The following is a 23,164-nucleotide window of genomic DNA, read 5'->3' as shown; positions in this document are numbered from 1 at the left end:
CCCCTTCCCTGTCCATTCTGGGTTAGCTGAGGCTCAACAAGAACCTTTGGCCCTCCAGATGTTATGCTGAACTACAGCTCCCATTGGCCATGCTTGTTGGGGCTTATGGGAGTTGTAGTTCAGCAACATCTGGAGGGTTAAATGTTCTCCACACCTGCTATAAGTGAAGTCTGGTATCATACTCAAAGTTTGGTGCTCGCTGAGTAGCATGTTTAATTATTTAATAATAGTTTAATTTGTGGAATGGGATGGCCCACAGCTGTCTAAACAGATGAGATTAAAACACACAAAGGCAGATACAAAGGCAGAAGGAGCCTTGCAATCAAACCTTTGGAATCCAAGAAAACCAACCAAATGCAGCTGCTGTCAAACCTCACTAGAGGGCATCAATTTCTTAACCATGCACTCAAGCAGCATAGATGGCAAATAATCTTTTGCTTTTTGAAAAGGGTGGTGATGTTGCAGAGACAGTGCCAAAGATTGTAATTCCATTATGGTGCTTACACCACAATCAGCTGGAGTTTGTCAACACAGGGCGGACTTGAATCAGCAAGTTCCTGGTAGTGTACACAAGAGAAGCAAAAACCTTGGGGCAGTAATGAGGAGAATGCATAGTGATAACAACCATAAGCAAATCCTAGCTAAGGAGCACCATTCATAGAATCATAGAATAGTAGAGTTGGAAGGGGTCTATAAGGCCATCAAGTCCAACCCCCTGTTCAATGCAGGAATCCAAATCAAAGCATTCCTGACAGATGGATCTCCAGCTGCCCCTTGAATGCCTCCAGTGTCAGAGAGCCCACTACCTCTCTAGGTAATTGATTCCATTGTCGTATGGCTCTAACAGTTAGGGAGTTTTTCCTGATGTCCAGTTGAAATCTGGCTTCCCGAAACTTGAGCCCATTATTCCATGTCCTGGACTCTGGGACGATTGAGAAGAGATTGCAAAAGTGCAAGAAGGAAGGGAGGAAACTGCACATTCCTGCTCTAAAAATGAGCAAACACATTTTACTCAACAAGGCTAGATATCTTATGTGGTTCAAGAAGGGAGTACAAAAGACCACAGTTATGAATGCTATTCACATGTGCCTTATACCAGACCACTAGTCCACAAAAATTTCATCTCACCAAATAATGATGCCCTTGTGAAATATCATCACTAGTTTAGGATATGGATGCCAAATCCTTCAAACTATTTCTTCAAACCATTTGCTTCTCACAGAAAAGGAGTTTCAGAGAGTAATATTGTCTCTTAGAGCTCCTAATTTTGGAAGGCTTTTGGGGGGCTCTTGATGTTGTAGCCTCTTTTAGGGGGTGGGTTGTTCTACCACTGTTATATTTATGTGTTTTTTAACTTTTTATTTTGTTTAAGTTTTTATACTGGTTTTAACTTTTTATTGGTTGTAGGTCACTTGGGGTTCACTTTTGTGATGAAAAGCAGCTAACATTTAATAAATAAATAATAGATAAATAAATTGTGCAATCTTCAGCTTGCTTAGTGGCTCTAGAACATCTCACACACTGGTGACATCAAGAACATTTAATTGCAAGTTCTTTCAGGTTACCCACAGAAAGTGTTCTCAAAAGGGGAGGAGCAGGAAGCATAACCTTGAGCAGAGTGTGTAACTGGAATATCAGTGATGTTCCAGCAGTGCATCTTCCTGCTGGCAGCATACCTCAAATACTGTCCTTATAGTGGATATTTCACCATATCCTTTAGTCATCAGCCAGTGTAGCTCAAGTACAGCATCGTACAGTCATGCCTCATTACTGATGATATTAATACCATAATGAAACAAAAAACATAAAACCACCCTTGACCAGAATGGACAGGAAAATCTTGCTATCTAACACATAATGGACACTCTTCTAGCAGTTCTCAAACGTAGTTTTAGCTACAGCACACCAAATGGCGAAACCAAACCAAAACTCAACCCCTTTCTTACTCAAACAATCTCCTAGAATTCAGATGGATGGGAGCAGAAAGGAGGAGTGTTGCTCACACTATGACTAAGGGAGGTGAGGAATGAGGATATTGCCTTTTCTCCCTAGGAGATATTCAGTTCTGACATGCTGAAAGGAAAGTTCATTCAGTATGCTAATTAAGTGGTTCTGCTGTTGAGTCTTCTCCTCCTCCCTCCCTCCCCACCCCGCAGCCCGCCCGGGATTCAGATGGGCGGCTACGAAGAGAGCAATATTGTGGTAATACGATCCCATCCGCCCTCACTCATTTGGCGAGTTCCCGAAGACAGGCAATCGGCACCTCCGATAACAGCCAGGCTGGAGTGGAGCGGACGGAGAGTTTTGGAATTTGCGATTTGAGCTAAGCAGGTAGGTAAATGCGAAGTAAAGAAAAACTTTGCTGGAATGATCAACAGAAAGACAGAGTCGACCCGAGTGAAATTGCTGGATTAAATTTTTGAGCGGAATGAAGGAAAAATGAATCACTGGAGCCCCCTCCGCTGCGACTTTCATGCTCCCAGCAACATACCTTCGTCAGTATTGCTTTCTCTAGTTATATGTTCTTCTTGATCTTCCACTATATTGGCTATTAGATCTGTCCCTAAACTTGTTAATATCGTTTGGTGGTGGTGGTAATTTTATTAAGCAGAAACCACGGGTGAAATCCATGACACCGCAGCATTAAATTATAATCTGTTTACTTTATTTGGAAAATGTGTATGCTACCCTTCAGGGTGATGTATAGAACAATGTTTAAAAGCAAACGAACTAAAACAGTAAAATAATAATAATAGAACTAGTTCATTTGCACATCAAAGTGGCATTTAATTCGAGGTGAGCTTCTTGCTTTACTTATCTTGAAAGAGCAGGAAAGGTCCTATAGGGTATAACAAAGTCATTGTTTTAAAACGGGTCAGTTTGATTAGGCTGCTCAAAAATTCTCTTCTGAGATGCCGAATACAGCTGTTGTGTATACTGATAAGGAACCAGACAACAGTGACAAGCCTGGACAGTGCAAGGGAGCTTTGGTTTTGGCATTTCTGGAGCAGCAGGAACTTTTCCACAACATAGTGTGATATGGCCTACTTTTGACAGGGAAAAGGAAAAAGATCCCACTGGGTATTTACAAGCTCTTCATCATGCCTGAAGTAGCTCTGTGGATCCTGACCACTATCATAAAAAAATACAAAGTCTAGTTTCTACTGTGTCACATGAAGTTTCATTTCTAAAGCTCAGTGTAATCAGTTTGGAATTTTGTCAGCTAGATAATTTTCCTTTACAAGATTCTACATGTGGGGGGATGCGTGCTGGCAACCCAAAGCATGCATGGACACACAAAGAAGGGCCTAACCTCTGTTATGTATTTCTCCTCTTATACTAAAGTTGTTAGCTTCAACTCCTGGGCACAATCCGGGTAATTATTATTATGCAACCATGATGATGTACATGCTAGACTGGTTTTATGGGAGTCCTGCACTTTAATCTAAAACAACATTCATCCAAAAGTCTTGCGGGGACTTGTGGCTGATGTTGATTGTAGTCAATAAGTCGATTCTTAAAGATTGTTAGTGATTAATCTGTTAACAATTTTTTGACAGGTACCAGGTTATGTTCTTTTTTTACGTTTTACTACTTCAGCTGCTTCTAACACTCCTTGCATTTCCTCACTGTTCAAGACAATTAAAGGAATCAGAGGATGCGGTGAAAGGAGGTAACTTTCTTTATACATAAGCTCTGCCCTCTAAACACAAAACTCTACTGAAATTCATTGAGAATCTCTACCCAATATGCAGCACAAAATGTCATAAAACAAAATTATTATTTGTTCACTGAAGCTTTAATCTTCTTTCATTAAAAAGATTGATGGGGGAATCATCCAGACACTATTGCCCAATATAGTTCAGTCAAAGTTCAAGAAATAAGTAGTTCTTCTGGGGTATACGAAATGAAAATAATTTATTGCAATAGTCAATAGTGATAGAGCAACAATCTAAAGACACATTGTTCTGGATTTTAAACTGTACCTTCCCTATACTAGTATGTTTTGCCAGAATGCATAGATCATAATTGCTTCTAGTTGGCCCCACACAACCAGCAATATGGTCACATCTTGTATATTTGCCAGATCGCCACTGTACCACAACACAAACTGTATTTGGAATTCATCAAGCCCATTGTTCATCAATAGGTATACCAAGCAGCTGTTAAACTCCAGCAGCAGTGGTGATAATCATACTTTATTTATATATCACATATTTTACAAATACATTTGTGCTCAAAGTGGTTCATAGAAAATTTTGTTGTTATATGCCTTCAAGTTGATTACGACTTACGGCGACCCTATGAATCAGTGACCTCTAATAGCATCTCTTATAAGCCACGCTGTTCAGATCTTGTAAGTTCAGGTCTGTGGCTTCCATTATGGAAACAATCCATCTCTTGTTTGGTCTTCCTCTTTTTCTACTCCCTTCTGTTTTTCCCAACATTATTGTCTTTTCTATTGAATCATGTCTTCTCATTATGTACCCAACGTTTGATAACCTCAGTTTCATCATTTTAGCTTCTAGTGATAGTTCTGGTTTAATTTGTTCTAACACCCAATTATTTGTCTTTTTTGCAGTCCTTGGTATGTGCAAAGCTCTCTTCCAACACCACATTTCAAATGAGTGTATTTTTCTTTTATCCGCTTTTTTCACTGTCCCACTTTCACATCCATACATAGAGATCAGGAATACCATGGTCTGAATGATCCTGACTTTAGTGTTCAGTGATACATCTTTGTATTTGAAGACCTTTTCCCTCATAGCTGCCCTCCCCAGTCCTAGCCTTCTTCTGATTTCTTGACTATTGTCTCCACTTTGGTTAATGAGTGTGCCAAGGTATTGATAATCCTTGACAAGTTCAATAGTCTAAATATAATAGTGTAGTACCATAATAACATTATATCACTTCAATATGTCAAACAATTTAACAATGAACAGCTCATTTAAAATATATTCAAGGTAAGGATAGTGCTTACAAATAGATTAGTTAACAATGTTAAATGCGTCTGCATCCAAAATAGCCACAAAGCTGATGGCATTAGTGCTCTAGCAACCATCCCCCCCCAAAAAAAACTGTTATAGGGCAGCCTCCTTGTGAAAGCTCTTAGGGCTGTAAGGCTGAACAAGGCAGGTAGAATCAGCCACTCCCTAATGGCAAGCATGCCATTGCCGTGCTCTAGCTACCTTGCAATCCTCCCCCTTCTTGCTCCCACTGAACTAATGAGTTATGCAAGATTTTTAATTTTATATTTTTACAAAGAAATGTCCCCCTGAGGTTTCCTGCAATTATACCATGGTTACTTAAATTACTTAGATTACTTTTAGATTAAATTACTTAGATTAATTTTAATTGATGGATTTCATTTGGTTTTATCAAACGTTTTTAGCATATGAGCATGCATTTCTAAGAATTAATAACCATGGAAGAATTACAAAGAAATGTCATTTTGTGATGTCATTTTCCTGCAAAAATTTCTCATATTCAGTCTACCCTCAGGCTTCTCTCAGACTCCCAAAATTGCTTCAGCTTAATTTGACACACTTCAGTCCCACCTAACTTGAAGAGGTTCACTCCCTTTGACACATACCTCTGTTCTGGTTTGTAAAGGCTGTTTTTAACCTCCTCGTGGTGAGCACCTTTAATACGTCTCAAAGTGACATCACTCTCATATTTTCATAAGTAATTATTATGAACTACCTGAGGGTGAACAATGATGTTGATTCTCAAGAATTCATCCAGGTGGTTTTTTCTTAGGCTACTCTTTAAAGATGTCTGTTTTGAAATACAATATACTATTGTTAAGAATACTGCTAAAGTTTGTCATGTGCTCCTGGGATTAAAGCATTGTGTTAGAGCAGCTTGATGTCTTGCACTTTTGAAGATAGAAGTGAGCTAAAAATCAATTATCAGTGAGTGGTTGTTTAATAACTCCATGAGTATGGAAAGTCCACTCCACACTTGTGTTCGTTCTTCTAAGCCGGGGTACCCAACATGGTGCCTTCCAGATGTTATGGATGATGGCCCCAGCTAGCATGACCAATGGTCAGGTATAACTGGAGTTGTCCAACAATATCTGGGGAGCATCACATTGGCCAACTGTTTTCTAAGCTATCCCACTTATATCACTTGGGTATTTTTTTCCATGGATGGTAGGATAAGAAGCAAAGGGTTAAACTACATGGAGAGCAAACTAAAGTTTAGGAGATACTATCCAGCCCAACTATCTTAGAAGAATATGTTTGCCAGCAGTTGGAAGATAAGCGGGTTTTCCAAATAAAGGAAATCGGTGTGTGAGACTTTAAAATTTTCTTTCTGTCACCTATTCTCCTCACTACTTGTTTACTCACGTTTTTGCTGTTGATGCTTTCATCTCTCACCAGGTATTTAAATTCTTCTTCCTTCTGAAAGTTTGCTGCATAGTACAGGAAGGAAAGGAATAAGGATATTCTTTCCCACTTTTCAGAAACCTCCTCACAATGACATACCAATAAAGTACTCAAGTATGGGGTAGGCAGCAGGAATCTAGTCCTGGGGTCCCAGGGGGTCTTAGACCCCTTACCTTTTGGGGAGCCAGGTACCAGCAGGGTTCCTATGTCTCCAGCATACTATGAGCCGATCAGCATGAAAGGGGAATATGTTAGCCACTGAGAAGAGTCCCAGTGAGTGTCAATTGCAAGCAAGCCTTTATTCATTCCTATTTTGAAAAGTCAAGACAAGTTGTGGAGAGTGAAAATTCTGTAATTACAGAAGGGACAGTTTGGTAGCCACAGGAGATAAATGTGTAGACACTTTATTCAGTAATACAAACAGTACCTCTGAGAAAGTACAGTCAAATGGTGTCAGTGAAAAAGAAGCAGAAAGCAGTATTCAAACCTGGCCAGATTATTCTACAATTTTAGAAAGTTGTATAATCTTAGAAAGGGGCATGACTAAGACTCTCATAAAGGCTGAGACTCTCTCTCCTGCACTTCTGAATTTGCCACTACACTACTGGCTGGCAGCCATCTCCAGTCCTGAATCCTTCTGCAATATATTGCACAGTGAAAAAAGCAGGTGGATTCTCTATGAGCCCCAAACAGTACTATGAGGCTCCTTGTCCAAGAACTGGGGGTATTCTACAACAGGTTGTACAACATGTTATAAACAACCTGGCTTATCTGCTATGGTTTCCTTGAGAAAAATCATAGAGTAGTTTTAATTTTACTGACATGTGGCAGATAGTCTTCATATACAGTTGCATAATTTATCTTGCCTGCAACACCTTTCGATAATTAAATAGTGAGATTCTGGAAGGATTGCAATTGATGTAAACCTTCGAAAAGAAACTGAAAGAGACCTCACAGGTGTTCTAAAAGCAGCCAATAATATCAGATTTGAGACTGGGCTGAGATTTTTACATTGTACCCACCCACTGGGGTCAAGAAGATAGCTGTGGCTTTGGGATGTCAACTAAATATAGTAAACAAACAAGCTTTTTACTCAGTGGCCCACCACGGAATTTTGAATCGATGGCACCTGATATAACCTCACAGAATCAGCATTGGGGATGAGGCTTCACAGTTAGATATATGGTTGAGTTAGGTCTAGGCAGGACACAAGCAGGATTAGATACAAGCATTATCAGGATACCAGGGCAAGAGACAGGAAAGCAAGAATTTGGGGCAAGTAGAAAATTTGGGGAAAGGCTCACAAAACCAACAAGGAGAAGCAGAGGAAGTCAAGTTGCATACCAGCAGTTTTTTCCTGCTTGCTATTATAGGGACTGCTATGAGGCTGGAGCCCACAAGGCTAGGGCAACCATCATGGTCATAACTGTGTCACCTGCAGACTCTCTCACAAGAGCTGACTAGTGAGTCTCAATCTGTCAGTTATAAATATAGCCTTGGGAAAACTTATGTTTAAATATGAAAGTCCTTTTAGTTTAGTATGGGGACCACATGGCTTCCTAATGTAACTTGGGCAAACATGGGAGGTTGTGGCTACAGCCCTAGGACTCCACCTGGTGTGTTTTTTTAAAGTTCTATTAATGGAAATTAGGAGCTTTATCATTTTCCCCCAGTGTATTTATATGCCAGTGTATTTTTTAAAAAATGTCATGGTTGTGTATTTGATATCATTGTTTTAATTTTTTTTTTCAGTGTTCATCTCAGCAGAGAAAGCCAATTTCTTTATTGGACGGCATCTTCTATACAACAGATTTGACTTCGAACTAGTAACCAAAGGGGATCTTGAAAGAGAATGCTATGAAGAACACTGTAATTATGAGGAAGCAAGAGAAATTTTTGGTGACCAAGAAAAAACAGTAATTACTTTTCTTTGGTGGCTTGTAAAGGAAGTCAATGTAACCCATTGTACTTAGGGATGAAATGTTAATATTTCAACCTAGAGTTGACAGGAAGGTGCCTCCTACAGCAGTCCTTCTTCATTTGTTTGTACTATTGTGCAGAGATGGAAAGCGCTGACTGTGTACCTCAGGTTTCCCCAATTTCCTGCCTTCCAGATATTTTGGACTACAATTTACATTATCCCTGACCATTAGCCATGCTGGTTGAGGTTGATGGAAGTTTTAGTCCAAACCATCTGGAGGACAAAAGGTTAGGGAAAGCTGGCATAGCTGATTAACCATCACATTTGTAGAATTCACAAGTGAATCAAAATTCCATTCCACCCTCACTTTGGTGCTGTACAGGCGGGCCCTACTTTACAGCGCTTCGCCTTTTGGCATTCTGCTAATGCGGCAGCTTTCAATTTGGGAAAGTCCCTGCTTTAAGGTGCTTGTTCCGCTTTTACAGCAGTTTTTGCTCGTCGCATGCCATTTTCGTGCACTGCGCACCATTATCTTCAATGGGTTCTGCTTTTTGGCGGTTTCCGCTTTTCGGCGGCAGTCCGGAACGGAACCTGCAGTATAAGCGGGGCCCGCCTGTACTCACATTATGCTTTATGTACTACTGGTACTGGATGAGGATGAGTACACCCTTCTGTCTCTGCATAATGGATGAGGGTAACCTTGCTGAATGGGAATAGCCACACTGTTGTTAATTTTTTTGTAAATGGGGCTGGATGTTGCTTTGCATAGGGGAATCACATGTCCATGAAGAAAATGTTTTTAATATAGTAAAGTTTCTTAAATGTGCAGTGTGGAGATTTTTTCCATGTATGCACAGTTTTTATTATTATTATTATTACTATTATTATTATAGTCAGCATGGATATTTTTGCATTCCGCAATGTTAAATTGAAAATACCCCCATGCCATTCTGATGCTTCCCATAAGCTCATTTTAAAACAAAGCTTTACAAAATTTATAGTCTTGAACTCAGAAATGTTCGCTTAAGAACCATTTTAAATTTTCATTGTGATACACAAAACAGTCAGAGAGAATCAAGAGTTCAAAGTGTAAAAAGAGAGAGAAAACCATACCCTTTTTGACTGTCACTGTTCTCATAATTTGTTGACATTAATTAAAAATCAACCATGTTCACAGAGTACCTGTAATCCTATTACTGACCTTGCCCCACACTCTGACTTTCATCTTCTGTAGTTTAAAAGTTTAAAGCCTGGCTAATTTTTAATTAATTTAAGAAATTTAGCACTGAACTCAATGATAAGGCCAGGCATGCTCAATAAGAACCAACTGTCAGTGTTCTAAGCCAGACTCACAGCTGCTTGGCTTGCCTAATCGGGGCCACACCCACACCAGACCTTTATTTCACTTTAGACAGCCATGTTTTCCTCCAAAGCAGCCTTTCCCAAACAGTGTGCCTCCAGATGTTGTTGGACCACAAATCTCATCAACCTCAGCTAGCATTGCCAATGGTCAGAAAAGATGGGAGTTGTGGTCCAACAACATCTGGAGGCACACTGGTTGGGAAAGGCTGCCCCAAAGCATCCTGGGAAGTGTAGTTTGTGAAGGGTGCTGAGAGGAGACTCTTATCCCCCTGAAAGAGCTCCGGTGGCCAGAGTGGTTTAACAGTCAGTTGCTCTGACTGAAACTCTGTGAGGGGAACAGGGCATCTCTTAGCAACTCTCAGCATCCTTCACTAACTATACTTCCCAGGATTCTTTTGGAGAAGCTATGACTGACTGTTGTTGTTGTTGTTGTTGTTGTTATGTTATGAGGTCTTCCTCTGTTTTCCCCAGCATCATTGTCTATTCTAGTGAATCATGTCTTCTCATTATGTGTCCAAAGTATGATAACCTCACTTCCATCATTTTAGTGACAGTTTAGTCAGTTTAATGACTTCTAGTGACAGTTCTGGTTTAATTTGTTCTGACACCCAATTATTCGTCTTTTTCACAGTCCATAGTAAGCACAAAGCTCTGCTCCAACACCACATTTCAAATGAGTTGATTTTTCTCTTATCCGCTTTTTTAACTGTCCAACTTTCACATCCATACATAGAGATCGGGAATACCATGGTCTTAACGATCCTGACTTTAGTGTTCAGTGATACATCTTTGCATTTGAAGACCTTCTCTAGTTCTCTCATAGCTGTCCTCCCCAGTCCTAGCCTTCTTCTGACTTCTTGACTATTGTCTCCATTTTGGTTAATGAGTGTGCCAAGGTATTGATTATCCTTGACAAGTTCAATAGTCTAAATATAATAGTGTAGTACCATAATAAAATTATATCACTTCAACATGCCGACATATTGATAATCCTTGACAAGTTCAATGTCTTCATGGTCAACTTTGAAGTTACGTAAATCTTCTGTTGTCATTAGTTTAGTCTTTTTGACGTTCAGCTGTAGTCCTGCTTTTGTGCTTTCTTCTTGAACTTTCATCAGTGTTCATTTCAAATCATTACTGCTTTCTGCTAGTAGTATGTTATTGTCTGCATATCTTAAATTATTGATATTTCTCCCTCCAATCTTCACACTCCTTCATCTTGGTCCAGCCCCGCTTTCCGTATGATATGTTCTGCATATAGATTAAAGATTAAACAAATAGGGTGATAAAATACACCCTTGTCTCACACCCTTCCTGACTGGGAATCAATCCGTTTCTCCATATTCTGTCCTTACAGTAGCCTCTTGTCCAGAGAACAGTAGGGCTCTGCTTTTTGGCATTCCGCTAATACGGCGGCTTTCAATTAGAGTAAGGCCCCACCCATATGGCGCTTGTTCTGCTTTTACAGCATTTTTTGGGCATCAGGCACCATTTTATTGACAGAGTTCCACTTTTAGGCGGGTTTCACTTTTAGGCGGGGGTCTGGAACATAACCTGCAATATGAGTGGGGCCCTACTGTATAGGTTGCACTTCAGGACAATCAGATGCTGTGGCACTCCCATTTCTTTTAAAGCATTCCATAGTTTTTCATGATCTACACAGTCAAAGGCTTTGCTGTAATCTATAAAGCACAGGGTGATTTTCTTCTGAAATTCCTTGCTCTGTTTCATTATCCAACATATGTTTGCAATATGATCTCTGGTGCCTCTTCCTTTCTAAATCCAGCTTGGACGTCTGGCATTTCTCGCTCCATATATGGTAAAAGCCTTTGTCGTAGAATCTTGAGCATTACTTTACTTGCATGGGATATTAAGGCAATAGTTTGGTAATTACTGCATTCCCTGGGATCCCCTTTCTTTGGAATTGGGATGTATATTGAATGCTTCCAGTCTGTGGGCCATTGTTTTCTTTTCCATATTTGTTGACCATTTTTTGTCAAAATTTGGACAGATTGAGTCTCAGTTGCTTGTAGCAACTCTATTGGGAAGCTTTTGCCTCACATTCTAAAATTTCTGGTTCTTCATCATACAGTTTCTCCATGAATGAATCTGTCATCCTGGCATCTCTTCTACAGAGTTCTTCAGTGTATTGCTTCCATCTTTCTTTTATTTCTTCTTGGTCAGTCAGTGTGTTCACCTGTTGATTATTCAACATCCCTACTCTTGGTTTAAATTTCCCTTTCATTTCTCTAATCTTTTGGAATAGGACTCTTGTTCTTACCTTTTTGTTGTCCTCTTCTATTTCTATACAGTAACTATTGTAATAGTTCTCTTTGTCCCTATGTACTAGTCGCTGTATTGTTGCATTTAGGGTTCTGACTGTGTTTCTATCTCCTTTTGCTTTCCTTCTTTCTTTAGCCATTTTAAGAGTTTCTTCAGTCATACACTGAGGTCTTTCTCTCTTTTTAACTAGAGATATTGTCTTTTTGCTTTCTTCCCTGATAATGTCAGAGCTTAGAATATTACTTTAAAAAAATAATAAATTACAGTTACAGTTACATGACCCAAAAAAGTAGTAATTACTATTGCAATTGCTCTGAAAGTAACTGATTACTTTACCTTTCCTCCAAAGTAATCACTACAATTACATTTCCGTTACTTTAAAAAAACCGCCTACAAGGTGCTGGCCTTGGGTGCTGCACATCTAAGTAGCCTAAAACAACATTAAAAATAAACAAACACATACAGAGATAGTAGAATAATTATTTTTATTCATAAGATAGCAATGGTGGTCTCTCTGCTGGTAAGGGTGGTGGGGAGGGAGACTGTGGCCACTACTCAGATCTTTGCACGTCAAACCAAGTGCAACCCCCCCCCCCACTCAGCCAGTCAGCATAATCTCTCTCACTTAACCACCTCCCAGACCCTGCCCTGCCACCAACTGAGGGACGCTCACTCAAACATTTTCCCCTGAGATGCAAAAAAGTTAAAATACTGCAAATGCAGCACAGTAGCCAGAGAGGGTGGTGGAGGCCACTTTGTGTGCCAAGTGCAAACACATTATTCACATAACACACACACACACACGTTGTCATCTTTCACCTCCACAGTTCTTTATCTCCTTTCTGCTGGGATGTTATTTAAATTTATTTTGGCATTATGATTGCTTTGTTGTTCTTCTTTAGCTTTACTCTGATTTTCAATACAACCAGTTCATGATCTGTACTGTAGTCTGCTCCTAGTCTTGTTGTCGCAGAAAGTATGGAACTTCTCCATCTTCTGCTACCAATTATATAATCAATTTGATTCCTATATTGACCATTTGGTGATGTCCACATGTACAGTCGTCTTTTCAGTTGCTCAAAAAATGTGTTTGCAAGAAACAAATTATTGGCTTTACAGAATTCAATAAGTCTTTCTCCTGCTTCATTTCTGTCTGCTAAGCCCCATTTTCCCACAATTCCTAGTTCTTCTCTGTTCCCTACTTTTCCATTCCAGTCCCCCATGATTATCGGAGCATCCTGTTTTGGTGTGTGATCAATTTCTTCCTGTATTTCTGCATAAAATCTCTCCATTTCCTCTTCTGTGTTTGCCGTTGGAGCATAGACTTGGATGATGGTTATGTTAATAGGTTTCCCATTTAATCTCATTGATATTACTTGCTCAGACTGCGTTATAGTTCCTAACTGCTTTTGCTCCATCACTTCTCACTATTAAAGCAACCTCATTTCTTCTTTATTTTTCATTTCCTGCATAAAATATTTTGTAGTTGCCTGATTGAAAGTGTCCTGTTCCCATCCATTTTACTTCATTCATGCCAGGTATTGTAATGTTAATATGTTCCATTTCTTGCTTGACAATTTCTAACTTTGATACTGTTCACCATGTTTTCCTTTTGAAAAGGAAAGGGGCTTCCCCTCTGCCCAGTGCCCACCCATCCAATCTCCTCCCTGCCCTCCTCCCCTCCCTGCCCTCCCCCAGGTCAGTTTCACCTATCCTAAGCATGATTGCACAGGAGGAAATCCCACTGAACTCAAAAAGCATGCATATGATCAAACCTGCCCTCCCCTTCTCCTTCCTCTTATCCCCTCCTTTTTGCCCCTCCCCTCCCCCTTCCTTCACCCCTCCCTTCCCCTCCCCCATCCCCTACCAATTCCCTCCCTCCCCCATCCCCTACCAATTCCCTCCTTCCCCCTCCTCCTCCTTCCCCCTCCTCCTCCTTCCCCCTCCTCCTCCTTCCCCTCCCCTCTGCCCTCCCCCTCCCCCATGGCCAGTTTTACCTATCCTAAGCATGATTGCACAGGAGTATATCCCAATGAACTCAAAAAGCATGAAAATGATCAAACCTGTCCTCCCCTTCTCCTCCTTCCCATGACCTCCCTTACGCCTTCCCTCTCCCTTCCTTCACTCCTCCCCTTCTAATCCCCTCCTTCCCCCTCCTCCTCCTCCTTCTGTTCCCCTCTCCTCCCTTCCTCCTTCTCTCTACTCACTCCTCCCCCCTCCTCTCCCATGGACAGTTTTACCTATCCTAAGAATGATTGCTTGGGAGTAAATCCCACTGAACTCAATAAGCATGCAAATGATCAAACCTGCCCTCTCCTCTCCTTCCCCCTCCTACCTGCTCCCCTCCCCATCCTCCCCTTCCCATCCCCTGTGGTCAGTTTCACCTATCCTAAGCATGATTGCAGGGAAGTAAATCCCCTAAACCCAGTAAGTATGCAAATGATCAATCCATTCTCAGCAAACTTGCACAGAATCCCATTTCTTACCTCCCGGATGAAAAAGCAGAGACATTCACTAATAGGCAAAAAATGTTGCAGTTTAAGAACTTACCTATAGCCCACAGATATTTCTGTCAAACTTTAAAAAGCAGGGAAATTGGGCAGCTCTAGTGAATGCACCAGGGGAGCAGGAGACCTGACTTCCTCTCTGACATATTTTGACAAATTTGTAGGGCAGTCCAATATCTCAGAGGAGGTCAGTTCTCCTGCTCCCCTGGTGCATTCACTAGAGCTGCCCAATTTCCCTGCTTTTTAAAGTTTGATAGAAATATCTGTGGGCTATAGGCATGTTCTTAAACTGCAAGGTTTTTTGCCTATTAGTGAATTTACTATTGGAGGAGTGTTCCATTGCCATATCCAGAAAACAATACGTACTAATGATGTTTTTTTAAAAACAAAGCTTCATAAAAATGGCAGAGGTGATGGGTAGTTGTGTTGCTTGCTATTAATGATGTCACAAGCACTATCATTTATTTATTTATTTATTTATTTATTTTGTTCAAATCATGTAGATTTGTATCATGTAGATACCTGTGTTAATTACACAGTCCCAATCTGCACAGTACTTACTATAGCAAAGAATGTGGTAAATGTGGAAAGAACTGTATGCCCCAGCAGCAAATTATTGTGCTTAGGGCGGTGTACAACAGGGAGGGCGGTGTACAACAGGGATTAATTAATTAAGTGTTTTATATCATGTATGCAGAGCTAAAAGCTTGTTGCAATTTATATATATAAATGTTTGTGGGAATTTAACAAATAATTTATGTTGGTACCGAATTCCATTCAGAGTTAGTAAGTGCAACTCTTTTAATTTCAGAAGAGTTAAATTCTTTACTGATTTTGGAGGTAGTTTTTGTTGGCTCCTATAGACTTGATCTCATGCACATTTTTCTTATTTATTATCCTAGATGCTCTTTTGGAAAGAATATGTCATTAAAGGTTCTGGTGCAAAGACAGGTAAGCCCAAGTTATAGCAGATCTTGGTAGGGTTTGCTTTTTATATTGCAGAAACTAATGCAGTTCATTCACAATCAGGGGGCAGTCCAAATCCCTGGCTGGCGGCTGTGGGGCTTAAAGGAGTGGCAATGCCACTGCCACATTCACAGACTTGTTACTTATGCCAGCCAGGGGAGAAGTGGGGGGAGGAAAAATTCCTCCTTGTTATGCCAGCTCCCAAGCTGGCATTTGAAATTGTATATACGATATTTTGTTTTATATCATCCATTGGAAGAGGAAGTTACTTAGTCCTGTTGTACAATGGAACATCATTTTACCTTTGAACTAAAGCCATTCCTTTAATGGGTTTGGAGGGCAGAGAAAGGCTGTAATGTTCTAAGTGTTTCTAGTTCCCAGATGCCACATGCCATAAGTGCAAGTGCATGCTGTTCCTCTGATGGCCACTCAGTACACTAGGGGAATCATACACAGTGTTAGCCTGGTAGTTCAGTTCATGCTGGGAAAGGATGTGCAAAGCATTGAGTGAATTGGTACCTTCACTTTTGGCTCCTACATCCCAGAAAAGAATTTACTCATAGATTACAATGTTACATGGCTCCTTTTTTTTCCTTCTTCAATACGAGGTTTGGTTCACTCCACATAGTTGATTTATTTTGCTCTGTTTGCTCTGTGGGCATCTGGTGCACTAAATTCATTCAAGTTGTGTTTGTGGCAAACACACTAAGATCTGGTGATGTAGATTAATCTCTAATCCTTAGTCACTTCTCCTCTCCCTATTATTATATGCATTACTGCTGCAGTCCAAGACCCTCTCTTTGACAACTTCTGGCCTTGATGTAATGAGAATAACACATACTTCCCTATCCCAGTCTGATAGGGAAGATAGGGAATATTACTGCTGAAGAGTACTTTTGTACATCTATGGAATTATTTCAGAATGGTTTCAAAAGATTTTTTTAAATGGCATAATAGTGGGTTAAGATGTGACCTAGGATAGATCAAGAAACAATGCACTCAGAACAGTAATTCTGACTTCTGTACAGGTGCACAAGGAATACAGAAGATTGATGTTATGGGGCTTTTGACGGGCCTGGTTGCAATTGGAGTGCTGTTGGTTATAACTGGACTACTTATTTATTATCTCTGCCAAACGAGGTGCAAACAAAGACAATTACCACGGTAAGGAATTAAGTATTGTAATTACCAAGCCTTTTCAGTGTGTTCATTTCTGACACAAAAGTTTCTGCAGCCTAAACAAATTGCTGGATTGAGGTATATCTATTTGCACACATCTGTTTACTGCATTTTGTCCTGTCTGGGTTCATGCTGTGCAGATCTGTAAATGTGAAGGTCCTGGGACTTAGAAACAAATGAAAGCAGACTATGACTTACCAAAAACAACAACAACTATGGACTTATAACTTAAACAGTTGAATCCTTTGGAACCAATACTTTTGTAATAATCCTGTTGTATCTTAATGTAATATATGTTGATTTGAATGGAAATTAGGGATACAAAATTGTTATGAGCCTGGGAGAACATGAAGATCAGTGAGCAAAACTAATTGATGAGGGTTGGAGACAGGATAAAGGTAAAATCAGGAGTCAGTCATAATGGTGGGGAATAACCAACAGGAACATGGAAACAGGCTTATTCAGGCCATTGAACCATCTAGCTCAATATATTGACTGGCAGCAGCTCTCCAGAGTTTCAGACATCACTCTTTTCCAATCCTAGCTGGAAATGCCAGGGACTGAACCTGGGATCTTTTGTATACAACGTATATGATCTGCCACTGAGCTACAGTGCCCTCAGAAAAAAAGAAGGGCTAGATAAAAGGTTAGCATTTCGTAACTTAAAGTGCAGCAGCTTCATTTGATACATAATATTCACACAGATAAAACACCTTTCGTAATTTCTATTTATGTATGTAGTTTGTTGTTCAGATAACTAATGCAATATGTGTGGGGGAAATGATTTATTCTTATGAGAACTGATAAATTATTATGGCAATAAGAGCACAACATTTTAAAGCTGAAGAATGAAAAGGCAACTGAGCTGCAACCTATATTCATGCTGGGAGTAAGCCTCATTAAAATCAATGGGCTACTTCTGAGTAGGGATTGCACTCTATGTATACCTTTATTAATGCCATCCAGCAAGAGAGATCTGCACACTGCAGCATGGTTAGCTGGTGTAAATCTGTACTGTGATGCTCATCTGGGCCTCTTTGAACTGGTTGGATGAACTTTTCTAAATGCATGGACCACCAGTTGTTAATATGACTTGAACTGGATTGTGGCTATTATGTTGTTGCTTTCAGAATGTGCTGTCCTTTAAATTAGTTGTTAATTTCTAGCTATTTGTTGATGATACCATTTTAAATATAATGTGAGAAAAATAAGGATGTTGCGTTAAATCCTTGGAAACACTTGTGGCTTGATATCTTTGGTAGTTTAAAAGCATGAAACAGCTTCTTAGAAACCTGTGCATGGGATTTAACCAACAACTTATTATTGTCACCTCATGGACAATATTTTTCCTAACCAGGGATAATTTAAATTTAGTCCTGTGTCACTAATCTATTAGAGTTCTTTAAGAGTCTCAGCAAACATGGATAGAGGTGAAATAATGTACTTGGACTTTCAAAAAGCTTTTGACAAGGTACCTCACCAAAGACTCCTGAGTAAGCTTAGCAGTCATGGAATAAGAGGAGAGGTCCTCTTGTGGATCAAGAATTGCCTACATAGCAGAAAGCAGAAAGTACCAATAAATTGACAGTTCTCTCAATGGAGGGCTGTAGAAAGTAGAGTCCCCAAAGGATCCTTATTGAGACCTGTACTTTTTAACTTGTTCATAAATGATATAGAGTAAGCAGTGAGGTGGCCAAGTTTGCTGATGATACGAATTGTTCAGAGTTGTTAAAAAGGGATTGCAATGAGCTCCAAAAGGACCTCTTTAAATGGAATGAATGGATGATAAGAGCAAATAATCTTAATTTCACATATACGCTCCTGGGGTGACTGAGAAGGAACAAGACCTAGGGTCATAGTGGACAGCTCGATGAAAATGTCAACCCACTGTGCGGCAACTGTGAAAAAGGCAAATTTCATGCTAGGGATCATTAGGAAAAGTATTGAAAATAAAACTGATACATACCATTGTATAAATGTATAGTGAGACCACACTTGGGATACTGTGTACATTTCTGGTTGCCTCACCTCAAAAAGGATATTGTAGATCTGGAAAAGGTTAAAAAAAGGGCAACCTAAATGATTAAGGGGATGGAGCAACTCCCCTATGAGGAAAAGTTGCAGTATTGGGGACTTTTTAAAGATAAGGCAAGTAAGAGGTGACATGACAGAAGTGTATAAAATTATGCATGGCATGGAGAAAGTGGACAGAGAAAAGCTTTTTCCCCTCTCTCATAACACTAGAACTCGTGGACACCCAAGGAAGCTGAATGTTGGAAGATTCAGGACAAAGTACTTCTTCACACAGCACATAGTTAAACTATGGAATTCGCTCCCTCAAGAGGCAGTGATGGCTACGATCTTGGATGGGTTAAGAGGGGATTAGACTAATTCATGGAGGAAAAGATCATAAGTGGCTACTAGCCATGATGACTATGTTCTCTCCATAGAAACAGTATGCTTCCAAATACCAGTTGTTGGAAACCGCAGGAGGGGAGAGTGCTCTTGCACTCAGGTCCTTGTGGGTTTCCCATGGGCAACTGGTTGGCCACTGTGAGAACAGGATGCTGGATTAGATGGGCCACTGGCCTGGTCCCATCAGGCTCTTCTTATGTTCTTACCAAACCTCTTAAAACAAGAACAGGAAGCTCTTAAATATAATACCCACACAGTACTTTTTTCAACATTTACAAAACACTTCTGCAAGTAACTTGGAGGTCATGCACATATCATGCATTGTTCTCACAAGGGGGGTTTCCTACCCAGGCTGGAGTTGATAGCAAAGCACAATCCTAGTGTAGAGGAATTGTTACAGAGTGTTGTAGTGTGGGAAGGTGACATTACATTATGTTAAGGTTACCATGAGATCACCACACAGACCTACCTGTCCACAATATTTTCTAAGGTCAGACCTACCTGTCCACAATATTTTCTAAGGTGTGCCACATCAAAAATCTTTCCATATATATTTTACCCTTTCATTTAATTCTTCAGAGGTGATGTTCTCTTGCCCAGTGCTGATCCACGTTTCAGTAAAATGCTTATCCATATGCTTCAGTAAAATGGGAAAAGACTGCAGGTGAATACTCCCTTCCATTCTGTGAATTGGCATATTTGTCTCATGGGCAAGCACTAAACCATGAAAATGTTGTACTCCTATGAAAGTGTGGTTCATGTTCTTCTCTCAAATGAAGTTTTAGACTATTATACTTAGTCACCACTACCCCAAAAGGCTATATAACAGTTCTTTGAAAATTGGTGCTATTCTTCAAAGCTGTGTTTTTATTTTAGGCACACAAGCTGCAGGAGTCATAACTCTTCCATCATCTTTCAAAGACATGAAGAATTTCCCTTAAACCCTCTCCCGCAATGCACAGAACAGATTGGATTACCAACTTATGAACAAGCAATAGCACTAAGAGGCAATCATGATGCTCTACCCCCACCATATCCAGGCCCTTCAAGAGGGTTTAAAGTGTTCAAGAAGTCTGTCTCTCTTCCTGGTCCTTAATAAGCATGGCTTGTGAAATGGTTGCAAATTAACTTGGCTAAAAGAATATGTATAGTTGCAAATTAACTTGGCTAAAAGAATACGTATAGCTGGAATGTTGCAGTATTGTGCTCACTTCAGGAGTCTTTCACAGTGTGAAAGGGATACAACTCTTCAGTGTGCCTAAGAGGAAGTGAAGTGTGTCAGGTGAACAAGGAAAGCATCTGTCAGGTGAACAAGGAAAGCAGTGTTCTGATGGCTAAGGATGAAAGACTCCTTTTGTTATGCTTATTTTTAGGTGCTAAGAACTGTAGGGGGCCTGGCTCCTGTGCATTTTGAGCCAATCAATGCAATCAGTAAATTGATAAGCCAGCTTTCCTGTCTCTCAAAAATGTCATTTTCAATTTTAAAAAAGTTGCTCTTGTTTTTTTAATTACCAATTAAAATCAGTGATGAAGTGCAGATGATAGTATGAAATAACACAGGATCCTTGCTTTGAACTATTTTTAATCATGATACAAAGAAGAGCTAGTAACAGGTAAAAATTGAATGTTTTTCTAACTCTGTACAACTTAAACTATGTTTCTTAGACTAACAGTAACTAATCTTCAATTTAGTGGTTTGATAGCAAAAGACTCTACAACTGAAATTCTGTGTCTATCCTTTCTTTTTACTTGTCTCTCAGTGCCCATTACATTATGAATCTTAAGGCCTGTTTGATCTATGTGATAAGAATTGATCTGCTCTATCAGACCAAAGGTTAGTTTGGTTCATCATTCTGTTTTTAGAAGCAGCTACCAGTTGACTATGGGAAGCTCGCAAGTATCTCCCATAGCCTGATCTTGCCATCTGGTAATCTAGAACGAAGAGACAGGACAATTTACTTATCTATATAAATACTATAGACTTGTATCCCACTCAGTTCAACGGATTTAACTAAATCATGACTTAACTTAAGTTCATTAATTTCAGTAAGTCTGCTCTCCATATGACTTAGTTGGATACAACTCACTGTTGCAATGTTTCACTCAGGCCAATTTAAATTAAGCCCTAAAAGGTCAAGGCACTTTAGCAAACAGCTTCTGAACATCTTGGCCTGTGATACTATTGCAGCAAATCAAATCTGGCTTGCAAAACAGGACAGGGGATGTTTTAACACTGCTTGTTTAAAAATACAAGTAAAAACTTCAGTGCAAAAGAGTCATTAAAATTCTTAGTAAAGCTGATAGTTTTAAGAGAAAGTGAGTAGAATCCTAATCTAATGAAATCAGTGGGAAATTTTCCATTGACTCAAAGCATGTTAGGATCATTGTAAAGTTAAGATATTATATACTGCTAAAGAAGGAACAGGGAACCCTATACAGATGCTACACACATTTGGGCAATTTGCTAAACAGATTATAAAGACAAGGATTTCCCAAGGATTACTTTTTTTAATGTAACATAATTCTGGTTTGTAGAAATACTCTATTTTTTAAAAAATCACTTGTTCTTGCCTGTCTATCTCTTTCATATGATACATAGACAAACATAATGTCAAGAAATATCAGACAGTGGCGCTGATCCAGAGATCACATGGAAATATAATGCCTCTGGAGTGGGGCTTTTAACTTTGAAGAGTATCACCCCTATGACATAGTAGAAATTTATATACTAACTAGAGGCTGTTTCTAAAATGCTTTTTGATGCCTCTCTGGAATCTAATTCGGCAGGGTATGATCTCTCACTCCATCTCTTAGTGTTATAAGTCTTCTCCTACTGGGAAGATAAATTGCATGCTGCTGTGTAGTTGTGAAATAGTTCCAACTACATATTAGAAACCCATCTAAAAACACACTATATTGAAAAACTTAGAAAGAAAAAATGTACTTTCAAGCTGCACAGGTCATAGCGAGAATTGTGGTGGGAAATAGGAGCAGTTTATACATCATGTTAACATATAGAATGGTATTCAATGCTAATCCTGCTCAGAGTAGATTCACTGAGGTTAATAGATATGACTAATTTAGTTGCATTAATTTTGATGAGTCTACTCTGAGAAGGTCATAGTTGAATACAATCCATAATGATCCTGATGACCACTTAAGAGCCCGAATATTACACCGGAACTATTCCTTAACTCTGTCATTTCATGGTACCACTTCCAGTGTGTTAATCAACATTTTGTAAAATTTAGGATTAAATATTACATTTCATCTTGTTCACACAGTTGGCCAGAACCTGAAGAAGGTTACAGCCTTTATTCAAAAAGCACTTTAAAAGTATACCGTGGTGTAGTACTGTTATATGATACAATATACAATTTTCAAGAGGGTAGCTATATTTGTCTCTTGCAGAAAAAATATCAATAAGTCTTGTGGTACCTTAAAGACCAACAAACATACTATGGAATAAGTTACTGTGGACTAGAATCAGCTTCATCAGATACATGAAGTGTTATCCTGAGTTACAGGTACAAGGGTGGTGGGAGGAGAGGGGAATGGAAACTGAGGTCAGAGAGAAATCAATGCAAGAAGTACAGATGATGATAAATACATTATTAACAGTGGCCATTCACAAGTATCACAGTTACTAGCATAGTCCAGGCATTGGTAAGCTAATTAATGCATGCAGTGTGGTTAAAAAAAAATCTTTATCTCTGTCCAAGCTACAGATGATAGCACTGAACCTTTTGATGAATACACACAGTTTGCATTTATTTCTTACATGGAATGGCCCACTGTGCAGAAACTTTATAATACAGTGGCTCCCACAGACTGCAGGTAATACTTGTTGAAGTTTACTTGCACAAATAACTGCTCTATTCATGTGAGCAGTGTCAAATCAAAGGAGCAAAACCACTAAGGGAAACTTGTAGTGACTATTTCCATTGGGGTGGTGCATGCCCTGTTCAGGAAAGCACATGCAATATTCTGTAGACAGCTCTAGAGGTTACACTGTTCACGCATGATTTTCCCACCCACTTTTCCAAAGTGTTCATGCATTTGATTTCTCCACCTGCATTCTGAAGTAATACAGTAAAGGACCGTTTTCCATGCACCCACTAATGTTTGTATGAACTTTT

The 23,164-nt window shown here is 39.6% G+C and overlaps 1 protein-coding gene across 1 annotated transcript; it reads left to right on the top strand.

Moving 5' to 3' along the window:
* The first annotated feature begins 2,166 nt into the window (after window positions 1-2,166).
* Window positions 2,167-21,870, top strand: PRRG4 (proline rich and Gla domain 4). Its single transcript, XM_061610540.1, has 6 exons — window positions 2,167-2,331; window positions 3,561-3,673; window positions 8,145-8,308; window positions 15,368-15,416; window positions 16,460-16,595; window positions 19,902-21,870. Exons 2-6 carry the CDS (start codon window positions 3,571-3,573, stop codon window positions 20,119-20,121), a joined length of 672 nt encoding a protein of 223 aa, XP_061466524.1. The 5' UTR covers window positions 2,167-2,331; window positions 3,561-3,570; the 3' UTR covers window positions 20,122-21,870.
* The last annotated feature ends 1,294 nt before the right edge of the window (window positions 21,871-23,164 follow it).

This window comes from Rhineura floridana, chromosome 2, assembly GCF_030035675.1.
Source record: "Rhineura floridana isolate rRhiFlo1 chromosome 2, rRhiFlo1.hap2, whole genome shotgun sequence".
NCBI classification, from domain to species: domain Eukaryota; kingdom Metazoa; phylum Chordata; class Lepidosauria; order Squamata; family Rhineuridae; genus Rhineura; species Rhineura floridana.
The sequence above is the reverse complement of the archived record's forward strand: the minus strand, read 5'-3'. Positions and strand labels throughout refer to the sequence as shown.

Bases quoted from the DNA above. Each gene is read 5' to 3' on its own strand.
- PRRG4 (XM_061610540.1), top strand. From the start codon at position 3,571: ATGTTCTTTTTTTACGTTTTACTACTTCAGCTGCTTCTAACACTCCTT. The intron at 8,309-15,367 runs GTAATTACTTTT...TTATTATCCTAG, and splicing joins TTGGTGACCAAGAAAAAACA to ATGCTCTTTTGGAAAGAATA. The intron at 15,417-16,459 runs GTAAGCCCAAGT...ACTTCTGTACAG, and splicing joins AGGTTCTGGTGCAAAGACAG to GTGCACAAGGAATACAGAAG.